This window comes from Girardinichthys multiradiatus, chromosome 8 (genome assembly GCF_021462225.1).
Source record: "Girardinichthys multiradiatus isolate DD_20200921_A chromosome 8, DD_fGirMul_XY1, whole genome shotgun sequence".
NCBI lineage: Eukaryota > Metazoa > Chordata > Actinopteri > Cyprinodontiformes > Goodeidae > Girardinichthys > Girardinichthys multiradiatus.
Window position 1 is genome coordinate 7,528,294 of NC_061801.1, and position 16,583 is coordinate 7,544,876.

A 16,583-nucleotide genomic window follows, 5' to 3' on the forward strand; every position below is an offset into this window, starting at 1 on the left:
TTGGAGAAAGAATAACAAAAATCCTGCTCAAACACAGCAAGAGCAAAGATGAGGACCTCGGTGTCATAAAGTGGGTTTTTGATGGACCAAAATGCAGGGAAGGCTCCTGAAGCTCGAGGTTTTCAGGTAAGATGAGTCTTTATTATCCATGGCAGGACACAGACAGGGTGGCAAACACATGAGATCGCACATACACATAACATAAAGAACCAGCAAGGAACAACGGAAACAAACTGGCTTAAATACAAAACTCAACAGCAGGGGAACCAATGACAAACGTGAAAAGACAATCAGGGGAAAACACAGAACAGGTGTGGGCTTGGGGTTCAGGGAGACAGAAAACAAAGGACCAGACCAGGTAATATTACAAAAACACAAACTCAAGAACTCAAAACACAAGCTGGTATGACACTTGGCTAAATTCAGAATATTTGAGACTGTTTGAAACATATTTGTGAAACACATATGAATTAGAAAACACATCTCAACCAGGTCAGCACAAGCTTTCAGATGTGAATTTAACATGCTGCATCTAAACTTGTGACAAACGCTTCTATAGAAAGGAACAAGATGTTCATTCTGGATGTAGTCTAGGGTCTATAAAAAGGCAAGATTGATTAAACACAGGGGGCATTATTTTCATCTACAATAACCCTGAGCAACTGTGGATTCATCTTCAGTTTTGTTTTGAAAAAGGAAAAGTAATTCTGTGTCCTGATTTTGGCTTTTTACACACTGATTGTTGCCTCCTATTGATTATGACGCCATCATCATTAGACCTAGTATACTTTTTAAAAACTTACATCCATCATGAATCAATTTCTCTTCAAGAATTGTCTTTCAAACACTGTTGCCTTGCAGCAAGAAGGTCCTGGGTTCGATTCCCAGCCGGGGATCTTTCTGCATGGAGTTTGCATGTTCTCCTCGTGCATGCGTGGGTTTTCACCGGGTACTCCGGCTTCTTCCCACAGTCCAAAGATATGCCTTAAATCGCGCTTATGTGTGTGAATGAGTGTGTGCATGGTTGTTCATGTGTTGCCCTGTGATGGACTGGGGACCTGTCCAGGGTGTACCCCACCTCCTGCCCATAGACTGCTGGAGATAGGCAACAGCGACCCACTATGGAATAAGCGGTAGAAAATGAATTGTCTTTCATCTAAGCTTATTTTGTCCCTTAATAAACAGCATACTGTGTTGTTCAGGTTAGCTGAATATCCAAGTTTGTTTACTTGAACAGCATGTCTAAAAACTCTTTATTCATTTTGTGGTATTTTTACGGACACAGCTGAACAGTTACTAATCTGTTTAATTGACTGTGTTTATGCCATTCACATAATCTGTGCTGAGGTTGAAAATTTGATGGAAGGGGATTTATTCTCTCAAAACCTAATAAAACAATGTAGGAGTAGCAACTTTTGGAAAAGAAATGTTTCTGCTTATATTTACATAAACAAAGTCATGCAGAAAATTATTTATTCCCATTTTCTATAATTAATGGAAAAATATTTGCTGGTATTACAGCAATCAAACCTTTCTTATAATTGATGACCAGCACTACATGGAGAAGACTGCTGTCCTTACAGTTGTCCCTTCAATGACACTGTCCACATGGAGAGTAAGCCAGAAAAAGTCTTTGCTAAAGAAGGTGGTTGCTCACAAAGTGCTGTATTCACATGAATGGAAAGTTGAGTGCAAGGAAAAATTGTTTAAAAAAAAGGTGCACAACTAACAAAAGGAAAATGAGAGACACCAGAGCTAACAATCCAGATGAGGGCTGCTATTAAAGCAAATCAGGTTGCCTTAACACCTGCAATGTAGAGATCCAACAGAATTTTTTTAACAAATATATACATCCTATATTTCAACGGCATAGGCTGGGTAGTGGTAACAAAAACTCTGGATCAGGAGGTCCCTAAGCTTTTGCAGGATATCAGAAAGTCCAATAATGCATTTTACTCATATATTTTACAACACAGATCTTATAAAAACACTAAAGATTTTGTAGCAACTAACATAATCAGAGTTTCTTGTCTTTGTGAGTTTATAAGAATAACTGTTTAAACAAAGTTCATGAACCTTTGGGTGATTGGCTATTTGAGATACAGCTGCAGAGCTTCTCATTTCATGTCATTATTTCCTTTCTTATCTCTATCTATTCCCTGTCTTTTCATGTTCTTTCTCTTCCCTCTTTTTTGAGTCTGTTTTTATAGTGATCCTCCTTTGAACTGCAGCCAGATGTTAATCTAAAAGCCTGATTATTCCTCTGCAGAGAAATGCTGTCCCATTTATGTCTTTCACTTTGCTTGATTTGCTAGAACACAATTAAAGACATGTCAGAGTCTGGTTTAATATTAGCTGCAAATGAATTATGCACATAGTTCCTTCACATTGTTTAGGTCAAGATTCCTTTCTATTCCTGACTCAAATGTACATAGCTTCCAGTCTCATGACAACTCATGATGATATTTTCACAGGAAGAAAGTTAGGCGGCGGGCTGGGGTGGGTTTGCTTGTCGCCCCCCAGCTCAGCCGTCTCGTGTTGGGGTTTACCCCAGTGGATGAGAGGGTCGCATCCCTGCGCCTTCGGGCTGGGGAGAGGTCTCTGACTATCATTTCAGCCTACGGGCCGAGTGGTAGTGCAGAGTACCCGGCCTTCTTGGCGTCCCTGTCGGGGTTGCTGGATAGTGCCCCTCCTGGGGACTCCATTATTCTGCTGGGGGACTTCAACGCCCACGTGGGGAACGACAGTGACATCGGGAGGAATGGCCTCCCCGATCTGAATCCGAGCGGTGTTTTGTTATTGGACTTCTGTGCTAGTCACGGATTGTCCATAATGAACACCATGTTCAAACATAAGGGTGTCCATCAGTGCATTTGGCACCAGGACACCCTAGGCAGGAGGTCGATGATCGACTTTGTTGTCGTATCATCAGACCTTCGGCCGCATGTTTTGGACACTCGGGTGAAGAGAGGGGCTGAGCTGTCCACTGATCACCACCTGGTGGTGAGTTGGATCCGCTGGGGGAGGAGAAAGCCGGACAGACTTGGCAGGCCCAAGCGCATAGTGAGGGTCTACTGGGAACGTCTGGCGGACCCCTTGGTCAGGGATGTATTCAACTCTCACCTCCGGGAGAGCTTCGACAGATTCCGAGGGATGTTGGAGACATAGAGTCCGAGTGGACCATGTTCTCTGCATCTATTGTCGATGCTGCTGCCCGTAGCTGCGGCTGTAAGGTCTGCGCTGCCTGTCGCGGCGGCAATCCCCGAACCCGGTGGTGGACACCGGCAGTAAGGGACGCTGTCAAGCTGAAGAAGGAGTCCTATCGGCTGTGGTTGGCTTGTGGGACTCCTGAGGCGGCTGACGGGTACCGTGGGGCCAAGCGTGCCACGGCCCGGGTGGTGGCAGAGGCATAAACCCGGACCTGGTAAGAGTTCGGTGAGGCCATGGAGAAGGACTACCGGTTGGCCCCGAAGCGATTCTGGCAAACCGTCCGGCACCTCAGGAGGGGGAAGCAGTGCTTCGCCAACACTGTTTACAGTGGGGTGGGGAGCTGCTGACCTCGACTGAGGACATTATCGGCCGGTGAAAGGAATACTTCGAGGATCTCCTCAACCCTGCCATCACGCATTCCCTGGTGGAAACAGAGGCTAGGGACTCGGGGTTGGACTCTTTCATCACCCGGGCTGAAGTCACCGAGGTGGATAAAAAATTCCGCGGTGGCGGAGCTTCGGGGTTGGATGAGATCCGCCCTGAGTACCTCAAGTCTTTGGATGTTGTGGGGCTGTCATGGTTGACACGCCTCTTCAACATTGATATGGCGGACGGGGACAGTGCCTTTGGATTGGCAGACTGGGGTGGTGGTCCCTCTACATAAGAAGGGTGACCGGAGGGTGTGTTCCAACTACAGGGGGATCACACTCCTCAGCCTCCCTGGTAAGGCCTATGCCAGGGTATTGGAGAGGAGAGTCCGGCCAATAGTCGAACCCCGGCTTCAGGAGGAGCAGTGTGGTTTTTGTCCCGGCCGTGGAACACTGGACCAGCTCTATACCCTCTACAGGGTGCTCGAGGGTTCATGGGAGTTTGCCCAACTGGTCCACATGTGTTTTGTGGACCTGGAGAAAGCATTCGGCTGTGTCCCTCGTGATGCCCTGTGGGGGGTGCTCCACGAGTATGGAATCGGGGGCCCTTTATTAGGGGCCATCTGATCTCTGTACAAGCGGAGCAGGAGTTTGCCGGCACTAAGTCGGACCTGTTCCCGGTGCATGTTGGACTCCGGCAGGGCTGCCCTTTGTCACCGGTCCTGTTCATAACTTTTATGGACAGGATTTCTAGGCGCAGCCAAGGGCCGGAGGGGGTCTGGTTTGGGGACCAGAGGATTTCGTCTTTTCTATTTGCAGATGACGTGGTCCTGCTGGCCCCATCTAGCCAAGACCTACAGCATGAGCTGGGGTGGTTCGCAGCCGAGTGTGAAGCGGCTGGGATGAAGATCAGCTCCTCCAAGTCCGAGGCCATGGTACTCGACCGGAAAAGGGTGGCTTGTCCTCTTCAGATTGGAGAGGAGTTCCTGCCTCAAGTGGATGAGTTTAAGTATCTCGGTGTCTTGTTCACGAGTGAGGGAAGAACGGAGCGGGAGATCGACAGACGGATCGGTGCGGCTGCCACAGTAATGGGGGCGCTGTGCCGGTCCGTTGTGGTGAAGAAAGAGCTGAGCCGAAAAGCGAAGCTCTCGATTTACTGGTCGGTCTACGTTCCTACCCTCACCTATGGCCATGAACTTTGGGTCATGACCGAAAGAACGAGATCCCGGATACAAGCGGAGGAAATGAGCTTCCTCCGTAGGGTGCCCGGGCACTCCCTTAGAGATAGAGTGAGGAGCTCGGCCATCCGGGAGGGGCTCGGAGTAGAGCCGCTACTCCTCCACATCGAGAGGAGCCAGTTGAGGTTGCTCGGGCATCTATACCGGATGCCTCCTGGACGCCTTCCTCGGGAGGTGTTCCAGGCACGTCCCACCGGGAGGAGGCCCAGGGGACAGCCCAGGACACGCTGGAGGGACTATGTTTCTCGGCTGGCCTGGGAACGCCTTGGGCTCCCCCTGGAGGAACTGGAGGAGGTGTCTGGAGAGAGGGACGTCTGGGCGTCTCTGCTGAGTCTGCTGCCCCCGCGACCCGGTCCCGGATAAAGCGGAAGACGACGAGTATGAGTACGAGGAAGGAAGGAAGGAATGAAGGAAGGAAGGAATTAAAGATGCAAGGAGAAGAAGAAAAGGAATCAAGAAAGAAATGAATGAAAGGATCAAATGGACATATATGTTAAACCATGGGATTGGGGTTAAAGTCTGGAAATATATACACCTTTCCCTTTTTTATTTTCACACTTTTTTCCACAGACCTGGAAAAAATTAAAGCTATAATTCAGACTTTTCCATACATTCTCATACTGCTTAGGAACCCTGTCTGACAGCATCTTAAGCAGAATTTAAAGTACAAGTCACAAATACCAGACTTAAAAAAAAAAATTGTATTTAAAGCGTAATTTCCTTACAGTGACACACTTTGAAGTGTGGGAGGTGTATGGCTATTAACTAATGCTCATTTGGGACTGGCTGAGTGCGAATCATTCTCTGATTTGTAGTTTCTTACCCCTGCGGATGCTACGCCTCAGCTTCCCACAGAAAGCATCAAGGCGAGGCAGTTCTCCGCTGACGTCCTCCCCCGCAGCTGGACTCAGCTCCGGGGAACTGGGACCCCGGCTGAGGTCCAGCGGGGCTTTGGTGGAGAAGGGAGGTGGCGAGGACACCCCAGAGGCCTGTGGGAGGCTGGGAGAGCACGTGGCAGTGGGCGGAGGAGAGGAGAAGCCAAAAGGCAACCTGGAAGAGCCGGCAGGAGGGGAGGAGATGGAGGGACTGTGGCTGGAAGTGGGAGAGTTGGCTGCAGACGAGGAGGGCGTCGTGGACAGGTCCAAGGCCCCAACTTTCACACTAATGGGGGAGCTGAGGGAGAGCTTGCGGCAGTGCACTGGGGAGGAGGTGCGGGAGGGGATGGAGATAGGAGGAGGGGAGGAGAACTTGCGGCAGAGTCTGGGGGATTTGTTGTTTAAGGGGTCTGTTGCCCAGGCGCCCTGATTGGTGGCGAAGAACAGCTCCAGAGACCTGAAAGAAATCAGTAAAGTTAGTCTACAGCTCTGTTGAGGAGTATCACAAATCATTCCGCAGTCCTACTGATGGTATTTACTTGGACTGGTCCAAAGCCAGCTGTGTGATCTTGAGACTGTAGTCAGGACAGAGAGACATGATGGACAGACGATCATATGAGTGCTGTTCGATCCTGAGGCAGCGACAGGAATGTAAGGATGATGAAAGGGGAGGTGAACAGCAAGACAAGATGGAGTGAATGAGAGGATTTTAGGTGTGAAGAGGGTAGAAACACAATGAGGATGTATGAATGAGATGAAGTTTGCGATCAGGATAAGGAACATCTTCAGTCTTTTATCGCACAGTGAGATGTACCTCACAGGAATGGACGTGAATGGCTTCTTGTAGATGTCGGCCAGCTTGTCGATGACTATGGCAGCTGAGGTGAAGATCCTGTATGTGTGGAGGAAAGTGTTGAGGAAGTCAATGGAGAGAAAGCGCAGGTCTGTCAGGCGCTCCAGCAGCCTCTCCACGCTGGCATATCGGATCTGAGGGACTTTGCAGGAGTTGAGTGTCTTGCTGAAGCAAATGTCAACGTCGTCCTTATGCAGTCTGGCATCAGCCCTTAAGAGAAAAACACACGGTTGGTATAGCAAATAAAATCCTATTAATACGCTGAGGTTTCATATTGTAATGTTAGTAAATGTGAAAACGTTTGAGGGATGTGAATACAGCAAGGCAATATATGCCACTGTGTGAATCCATTTCATCCAGCTTTCCTCAAGCTATGCAACTAAAACATAAAACTTAAAACTTCTAATTATTTTCATTGACTGAATGTATCCACTATGACGTGTGTTTCTGTGAGCTCTGTAAAACTGTTTTAGCAATTTAATACTTAACCATTGTCCACAGTTAGAATGAGGTCATTTTCTTACTTGATCATGTGTGGCACAGAAACCTTGGAGTTCTCCTCAAACACACTGGTCATCAGGCCATTACAGCGGATGTTGTCAATGCACTAAAGTGGAAAGAAAACACAGCAAAGACAAGGATGAGAACTCCTTACAGGAGATCAGCTAAAGTCTGTCATGGTAGCTCTGAGTCCCTCTGTACCTGACTGATGTCGCTGGTCCAGGCAGCCTTCTCCTGGCGAGAAGGAGCCAGGAGAACAACGGAGAAGCTCTGACCATCAGGGGGCTCCACCACAATTTTAAACTCCAGATGACTAAACCCTGGACCTGCAGCATTGTCTAAAAATACAAGAGGAAACCACAAAACATTTTTATTCTGCTCAACATGGACACCCCAGAGCTGCAAATGGCCTGTAATGTTTAGAACTCTTGTTAATCTGTAAACTGTCTAAAATGGCTGTTGCATTTAATCGAAGTTGTAAAAAAATATTTTCAAATTTAATTTTTTTTTTCCAGAGTTAGTATTTCTTACAGTTCTCCTTCCACCAAACTTTTTTCACAGTTGCTGAGTTAATTCTGCTAAGTGTTCTTGGTAGAAATCTGAAACTCAGTGGTTAACTTGAATGAATTTTAGAAATAAGGAAGGATTGCAACGAGAAACTCACAGTCTTCATCACTGGCATCTAGTTCCTCAATCAGAGTGCACTCGATCAGGGACAGTGTTCCTCCCTGCTGTTAAGATAAGAAAACAAGATTAAGTATGTCTTGTTTGCTTTTAAATGGTCAGTATAGTATAGAGTAAAAACAGATATGTACCAAAGCTCTTCCTGTTTTCCTCTACACTGACAAGTGACAACACTCTGGATCTTTTTTCTGCCACCTCCTCAAAGGAATCTAAGCCTTACTGAAGAAAGCTTTTAGACACTAATCCAGACACAAAGAAAACACTGGGTGCCTTCTTGTTTTTTTTGTCTTATTACACCAGAATTAATATTTTGTGTGATAACGATAAGGACATTTTTCTGATATATTTGTACTTCTAAGGTCAGAAGATATATGACCATAATTAGAATATTTTGGGATAAATCCTGAACAGATTCAAGCTGGCAAAAACTGTACCGACAAAATGTCTGACTAGCAGGAGGGATCACATGCTTTCATTCTGAAAAGAATTTGAAACTTCAAGTCCTTACATATAAAGCTCTTCATGATTGAGCCCAATATGACAGAACAACCACAGGGTTTATACATTTTTCCTACTGCTCTGAATTTCTGTGTTTGCATGTCCTTATTTACTTAGAAAGGACTTTGTTTCCCTCTAAGACTTGGAGCTTTTTCATGTTGAGTGTAGAGCAGGTTATCTAGCCTCTTTTATTTTTCACCTTTCAGTATTTATTCCACATGTCCTACAATACCTGCCTCTTTCTGCTTCCTTGCAAAGACCTGTATGCAGTCCACAAGAACTTAGAAATTTGTTTTCTTTCTCAAGTCTGCGACAAAAGTATGACATCAGTGTTTCCCTGCAGCTCTGGTTTAGGAGTTTTCACAGCTTGGAGTTTAAACATCATTTTTTACTCATGTGCTGTTCAACAACTACTGTATGACGTAGGCAAGTTTAATGCAGAAAAGCAAACAGTGGTGAATGTTCCTACAACTTACTAGTCTACCAAAATTATTCCAAGAGTGCATTCAAGATCCATCCAGGTGGTCAAAAGAATACCAAGAACTTAAACAGAAGAAACCACAAAGGCCCATCTTCCAAAACATATTGATGTTCTCCAAGACTTTTGGGAAATTATTCTGTAGACTGAAAAAAGTAGAACTTTTTGGAAAGTACATGTGGTGTACAATTAACAAAGCACTGTGGGAATGTGATGGTCTTGGCCTGTTTAGCTTCCTAAGGACTTGGACCACTTATGGCAATTGATGGAACCATGAATACTACTCTCTAGCAACAAATTAGTTTATGAGCTTAAACTCAGGTGCACCTAGTCTATTCAGCAGGCCAATGATCTGGAGAACATCAACAAATCTGCCTCTGAATGTCTCAAAATAAAACTGTATCATAAGCTGTGCAAATCACTTTGATTTAAAAGATCAGTTTTTTCTCCCTTTACAATGATGTTCACTGTGAAAGAATAACAGTATATCCTGCTGCAGCTTCCTGACTGTATACATGTTGAGACCTTCTCTGTGCACTATACACTCAGACAGCATTTGGTGTAGGAAAGAGATGTGCATACTGGAGGAAAAACACTTTTCTTTACATTTTCGGAATTTCTGCGAACACGCATGATTAACTGGAAACAATGAAACATGTAACAAGCGAAATTATCAACAAGTCATGTAAAAAGACAATGTGAACAGAGTGAAAGTGATTTGTATGTATTTGTCATCTGTACAATTAAGATGTGAGTTTAATTAAGATTGTAGCAGGATGTTCTGAGTCAGATATACTGTATCTTTAAAAAACAAATTATTAAGCTGACATTTCTTTACAGAGGTACCAGTGTTACAGCAGCATATCAATGCCATCCATCCATCCATCCATCTATCCTTCCTTCCTTCCATCCTTCCTTCCTTCCGCTTATCCTAGAATGGGTTCTGAGGTAAGAAGTCCAGGAGAGAAATCCAGACATCCCAATTCCCGGTGACACCGTCCAGCTCATTATGTGAGATTTGAAGGTGTTTCAGGATCTCCATTAACTTGCTGAACTTAAACAAAATCAGATTGTAAATAGGGGAGGTTTACCTTCAACAGGTGAAGCTTCCCTCCAGAGGTTCGTGTACAGATGAGGAAGTGTTTGGTAAACAGAAAACACTGCCTCTCTCCTTCCTTTCTCAGTGAGAGGGAGCCCAGGCGTACCTTACTGAGCATGCCCCGTTCACTGTTGGATGGTAGCTGGATGAGAGAACCTGTTCATAGAAGAGTTAAGTAATGAAAGAGTGTAGGAATGACTGAAAGAAACCTAAGAAAACAAGAAGGTTACCTTGTCTGACGAAGGTCTGACTTGTGTCTAACAAGATGTCGCAGCCTTCAACGATCATCCTTTCAATGGCCAGATTCTTCCTGATGTTCTCAGTGTCGCTCACCTCATCATGCATCATCCTGAAAAAGCCAGCAGGCATCAGTGAGTGTGTCCCTGAAACAACTTAATGAAGATCTCAGTGATCCAGATGAAACTCCATTATTATTAGAATAGAATGTGTCAGAAAATGTGTGTTGTAATTCTGTTTCTGCCATTTACATTAAATTAGTCATTTGCATGCTGATGTCATGTAATATTTTGTATTTCAAACCCATAAAAGTATTAGTCGGAATCCATGTTCCTCCTTTCTGTGTAGTTAAGGATCTGTGGCTCAGTTAACCAAAAATAGGTTTCTGAATAAGAACCAACATGTAAACTACGTACCTGGATGTGTTCTTGTGCTTTTATTAGTTACATGCGGCATAATGATATTCAAGTCTGGTGTCCACAGTAGTTTAAAAGGCTCTAAAACTGTGTTGCTGTATCTAACTAACATTTAAATAATGTTGTGCATCATTCTCATGAGATCTTTATTTTCACTCAGCCCGGTCCACTCATTCTGACGATGCCACGCTTACTTTGACAACTCTTCCAGTTTGGATTTAGCAAACTCCAAACTCTTACGCTCCACATGCTCATGAGGCGTGTGCGCCAGCAGCTCGTGGAGGGTGATGATGTATCGAGGAATCTAAAGTTTTAAAAATATGTAAAAAGACAAACAAAAAAAAAGAATTCATTAAGACCTATATAAATGTAGGATTAGAAAGACAGCTGGATCTAAACATAACATTTATGAAAATTTTGAACTTAATTAAAAAAAATCCAGACATTTTTAAATCAGCAATTGTCTTGAAAGAGCATTTTCAAATGTGTTGAAAAGCAGCGTTTTAGTACTTTGTGACTCATGAATACTTTAAACTTAAGACACTCTACTGAGAACTCTTCTGCCTTTTCAGTGATTTATTGAGCTATACATTCCTGCATGCTCCAAGTGTTTTTGTTTTTCTGTCTAAATAGCTCGTAATGTTTTCTTAAGTCAAAGTAGAAAATGTCTGAATTTAAAAAATAAAAGGCTGCAGTAACCCAGTTGCATTCGTTTGCAAAGCCTTAAACTAAAACTTTGTTGAAGCATCTTTTGAATTTCTCACCTGCCATCAGTTCTAGTGAATTAGAATACGGTAACCTGAAATAATGTTCAGCTGTCCTAATAAGATTTTCCTAACATTTTCTCATTTGTATCCTTTAGCCAAAAAAACTTTACAAAGATGGCAGACAGGTCAAAATGATCTTTATGTACAAAAGTATCAGAATACATAAAAATACCACAGGTTTCTCTACACACCATGGCATTGTGAAAACAGTGGTTCAAATTTGGAGAAAATAAGAGAAAAAGTAACGTTTTAAAAACTGGACATTTCTCCAAAGTGGATTGAAAAGACAAGAGAAGCTGGTGAGGGAGGCTTTGAAGAGGCCAACAGCAACACTGAGGAAGATTCATAAATTTTTGACAAGTGCCGGTTGTGTTCCACATGTTGCAGCAATCTCCTCTATTCTTTGTTTATCTGGATGTACAAGAAAAGGCTTCTGTCTTGCACCCTTAATTTTGGGGAGTAAAAAACAAGCCTTTTCTTTCAAAGAAAACATTCAGGTCTTGGAAACATCTTCTAAAATGTTTTATAGTTTGACAAAAGCAAACGTGAACTTTTAGGCCACAATTGCAATAAACAAGCTTGGTAAAGAATAACAACATGGAGAATCACCAAGAGAACACCATCCACATAGTGAAACACAGTGGTGCTGGTATCATGCCATGGGGTTATTTTACTTCTGTTAGAACTTTTTTTTTCTTTCCAAAATTGATGGAATTATGAACAAATACCAACCAGCTTTGACTGAAAACCACCAGGTATTTGCTGAAAAGTAAAGGATGAAGAGAGATTTCATTTTTAGCATCACTGTTAGTCCAAGCATACACCCATATCAACAAAACATAGCCTCACCTAAAGATAATCAGTTTTGGAATGACCTAACCAGAGACCAGAACTACAGTCTGTGTGGTCAACTGAAGAGGTTTGTGAACAAGAGATCTTCTCACAGTCTGATAGATTTGGAGATGTTTTATAATGTAAAGAGGTCAAACATTTCCAAGTCAAAATGCTGACAGACTTATTCCAAAGAAGACTGAATGCTGCAACCAAATACAAAGGGGAATTATTAGTTTAAGGCTGTGCAAATTTATGCAACCGTGTTCTTGCAACTTTTTAATTTTTTATATTTTTCCACATATTTCTTTTCAATGAAATACATGTCATATTAGGCTGGAAGCATTTTTTCAAATATTTATCATAATTGAACTCAAATAAAATGCATTTTTATTTGTGTCTGTTAGTTCAGTGGGAACACTTTTATATCCACCACATTCAAAACACCAAATAAGTAAAACAACATCCTAGAGTTTTAGAAAAGTGAATGTACTTTGTTTAAAATAAGTTTAACTGAAAAATACATAAACATTACAAGTATGAATCCAAAGCTATTTCTGACTCAATATTTGGAAGCATTATGATACATTTAAAAATATGAGATTCCAAAACACTCCTGCTCAACAATATTAGGCAGGGTAGAACTTAATATTATGAAATCCTACAGTATAAATGTTTAATATTTGTCTAATTAGTGTTTGGTACCTGGAACATGGGATATGTGAGGAATGTTTCCAGCATGCGGCCCTCGCAGCCAGCATTGGATTCATACTGTTTCAGCAACTTGTCAAAGTCTCTGTTCTGCTTGCAGTTCGCCAGAACTTGCAGGCTGTACTGATGGTTCCGCACAAACTCCTGGTAAATGTTCAGCATGGGCAGCAGGATGTCGAAGAGGTCCGCTATGAGGAAAACACACAAACATCTTACATACTGACCATGACATATCAAGAACTACAGAAAACTATAGTTTCTACATGACACAACATTACAGGTAATAAATGTATGTTTGTGATGTGGTTAGATAGCAGTGAATGTACAGGGGTTGGACAATGAAACTGAAACACCTGGTTTTAGACCACAATAATTTATTAGTATGGTGTAGGGCCTCCTTTTGCGGCCAAACGTTTCCTGACTCACTCCTCCAAAACACCCCAAAGTGGCTCAATAATATTTAGATCTGGTGATTGTGCAGGCCATGGGAGATGTTCAACTTCACTTTCATGTTCATCAAACCAATCTTTCACCAGTCTTGCTGTGTGTATTGGTGCATTGTCATCCTGATACACGGCACCGCCTTCAGGATACAATGTTTGAACCATTGGATGCACATGGTCCTCAAGAATGGTTCGGTAGTCCTTGGCAGTGACGCGCCCATCTAGCACAAGTATTGGGCCAAGGGAATGCCATGATATGGCAGCCCAAACCATCACTGATCCACCCCCATGCTTCACTCTGGGCATGCAACAGTCTGGGTGGTACGCTTCTTTGGGGCTTCTCCACACCGTAACTCTCCCGGATGTGGGGAAAACAGTAAAGATGGACTCATCAGAGAACAATACATGTTTCACATTGTCCACAGCCCAAGATTTGCATTCCTTGCACCATTGAAACCGACGTTTGGCATTGGCTTGAGTGACCAAAGGTTTGGCTATAACAGCCCGGCCGTGTATATTGACCCTGTGGAGCTCCCGACGGACAGTTCTGGTGGAAAAAGGAGAGTTGAGGTGCACATTTAATTCTGCCGTGATTTGGGCAGCCGTGGTTTTATGTTTTTTTGGATACAATCCGGGTTAGCATCCGAACATCCCTTTCAGACAGCTTCCTCTTGCGTCCACAGTTAATCCTGTTGGATGTGGTTCGTCCTTCTTGGTGGTATGCTGACATTACCCTGGATACTGTGGCTCTTGATACATCACAAAGACTTGCTGTCTTGGTCACAGATGCGCCAGCAAGACGTGCACCAACAATTTGTCCTCTTTTGAACTCTGGTATGTCACCCATAATGTTGTGTGCATTTCAATATTTTGAGCAAAACTGTGCTCTTACCCTGCTAATTGAACCTTCACACTCTGCTCTTACTGGTGCAATGTGCAATCAATGAAGACTGGCTACCAGGCTGGTCCAATTTAGCCATGAAACCTCCCACACTAAAATGACAGGTGTTTCTTTACAGTATGTAACTGTAAAGAACCACTAATTTATAATTTAATGATTTGTTTGCAAATTACGTTCCTGGAATGAATGATTATCTGTTCAGTGACTGAAGAGTGAAACTAGAGTATGAAAATAATAAACATAAATCCCACTTGTAAACTAAGGCAGAATGATACTACATCAAAGTTTGACAATACTCTATATTTCTTTTTACTACAGGAATATCACTAAAAAAGATGCAGATTACATTTTCTTCATACTAGGAACTGTTGTCTGAAAGCTAGTACAGTATATAATCTTGGTTTTCATGGTAATGTGATGTTTACTTATTGTTAAGTAAGGGGCAAAGCAAGAATATATCTCCAAGGTCTACCATACTCACCTAGAACCAATGTTGGCCAGTTGGCGATGCGAGCCTTCAGCCCTTGGTGGAAGATCTCATGCAGAAACATGATGGTCTCACTGCACATAGAGAACTAATCTGAGGATTGTGTTGCAGTTTAAGAGTTGTACCCGACAAAAGACAATCCATGTTTTATCATACATATACAGTATTTCATAATCCACAAGCATGTCTATTTATATGTTTCACTGCTTACAAACTAAAAAAGGGGAGGGGATAGTGTAAAGATGGTATTTATACTATTAAATGGATTTTTAATATTTGAATTTAAGACTCACGGTGGATTCATGTTTTAATATGAGGAGAAGTGAGTGAAAAGTTGTATGGAAGCTCAAACGTAAGAATATAGAGATGCACAGAGAAATCAACTGGAGACTGCAATCAGCCAAGTTTCAGTCTAGACGACCTCTGAACAGTGACCAGCAGGTTAGAAACTTACCACCATACACTATCTAACAACAGCACTCTTTGGTGTGAAAAATGTTTCAGTATCAGTGAGGTCTTACCACAAATTTAAAAGTCAGCTGTATTTTCTATGGTGGCTGTTCATTTAGGTTGACCTAACATAGGACCAGGATTTTGCAGATGCTGGCTATTGTGTATCTTTATACTCTTGCAGCTTTGTTGTTTTGGTTATGAAAAGAAGCCGTTTGCCACAGGAAGTCAATTTGTTCGTGATGTTTTGCAGAATTGGTAAATGAACCGACTGACCCAGAGAGGACTTTAGCAGATAACAGAAAGGCTGAATGAGAGTCGAGCAAAATGGCTCTGATTTATTCTTCTGAGATTTCATCCTGGAGCTGGGAATGGGGAAAGGCTTTTGAAAAGGTAAGGGTTCATAATCTCAATGAAGTACCCACAAAGACAGCTGTTTACACTCAGTAATGCTAGCTGTGCTAATCACTAATATATGTGAACTCTGTAATCAACTTATACTTATTTAAAATGAGTAAAATCTTGTTTTATAGTGAAACTTTTCACACACATGGAACGACAACACTTCTGCTAGCAAAATACATAATTTAGAACTGCTCACAGCAGGAAGACCATAAACATTTTATTTATCTAACCTGAACTGACTAAAACTTGCAGTTCAAAGCTTCTCAAAACACAGATTTTTGATTAGTGCATCTCTGAAAGAATGAGATATTTTGGTGCAGGTATGAATCATTTGATCATCTCTGTGGAACAGCACAGCAGCCATCAAAGCACAAGTGCCCAAACTGCGAGTCAAAATGATCCTCGGTGGGAAAATTCAGTAGGAAATTACAACAAGGAAAGTCAGAAACATCTCCTCCCACTTCAATGGCTGTTATTACTGCTATGACCCATCAGGGAAATATCATACTAACAATGTTATCAAATTCAACTGCAGAAAAAAAGTGGACTCACAGATCATTGTATTCAGTATGTTAGCATGTTGCCATGCCTGGTTTGAAGAAGAACACCCATCAGATGCAAATCCTACCGACCAATTACGGAAACATCTGTATGCAACTGTTGAACCATCATTACATTGCATTACAATTATTACAATTAGTCGCTTGTCAGCCGTCTCAGGCTTAAATCTGCAAGGTACGGGGTGAGGTGCATTGCGATGCAGCGCGTGACCCATATACAGAGGCCTCAGCCCCAATCCCAGAGACCTATGCTGCATGTCTTCTTCCTCTCCCCAACTGACTTCCTGTCTGTCTACTGCCATAAAATAAAAAAAACATACTGTAACGCACCTATGACGGATTTGTCGCATGATGAGAAAATGTTGGAGTAGTAATAAATCCTAAAGTATGAGGATATGATATCAATCACTTCATTTCCACTTACAGAGGTTGGACAATGAAACTGAAACACCTGGTTTTAGACCACAATAATTTATTAGTATGGTATAGGGCCTCCTTTTGCGGCCAATACAGCGTCAATTCGTCTTGGGAATGACATATACAAGTCCTGCACAGTGGTCAGAGGGATTTT

The 16,583-nt window shown here is 42.7% G+C and overlaps 1 protein-coding gene across 1 annotated transcript in view; it reads right to left on the reverse strand.

Moving 5' to 3' along the window:
• Positions 1–16,583, reverse strand: part of rasgrf2a (Ras protein-specific guanine nucleotide-releasing factor 2a) — a 67,716-nt gene that overhangs the window by 16,079 nt on the left and 35,054 nt on the right. Inside the window, exons 6-16 of the mRNA XM_047371749.1 lie at positions 14,592–14,671; positions 12,761–12,954; positions 10,652–10,761; positions 10,035–10,153; positions 9,797–9,960; positions 7,710–7,776; positions 7,247–7,383; positions 7,069–7,151; positions 6,506–6,754; positions 6,231–6,323; positions 5,640–6,148 (exon numbers count right to left, since the gene is read on the reverse strand). Of these exons, the coding sequence (XP_047227705.1) occupies positions 5,640–6,148; positions 6,231–6,323; positions 6,506–6,754; positions 7,069–7,151; positions 7,247–7,383; positions 7,710–7,776; positions 9,797–9,960; positions 10,035–10,153; positions 10,652–10,761; positions 12,761–12,954; positions 14,592–14,671 (1,805 nt within the window). The remainder of the gene's footprint in view (positions 1–5,639; positions 6,149–6,230; positions 6,324–6,505; positions 6,755–7,068; positions 7,152–7,246; positions 7,384–7,709; positions 7,777–9,796; positions 9,961–10,034; positions 10,154–10,651; positions 10,762–12,760; positions 12,955–14,591; positions 14,672–16,583) is intronic.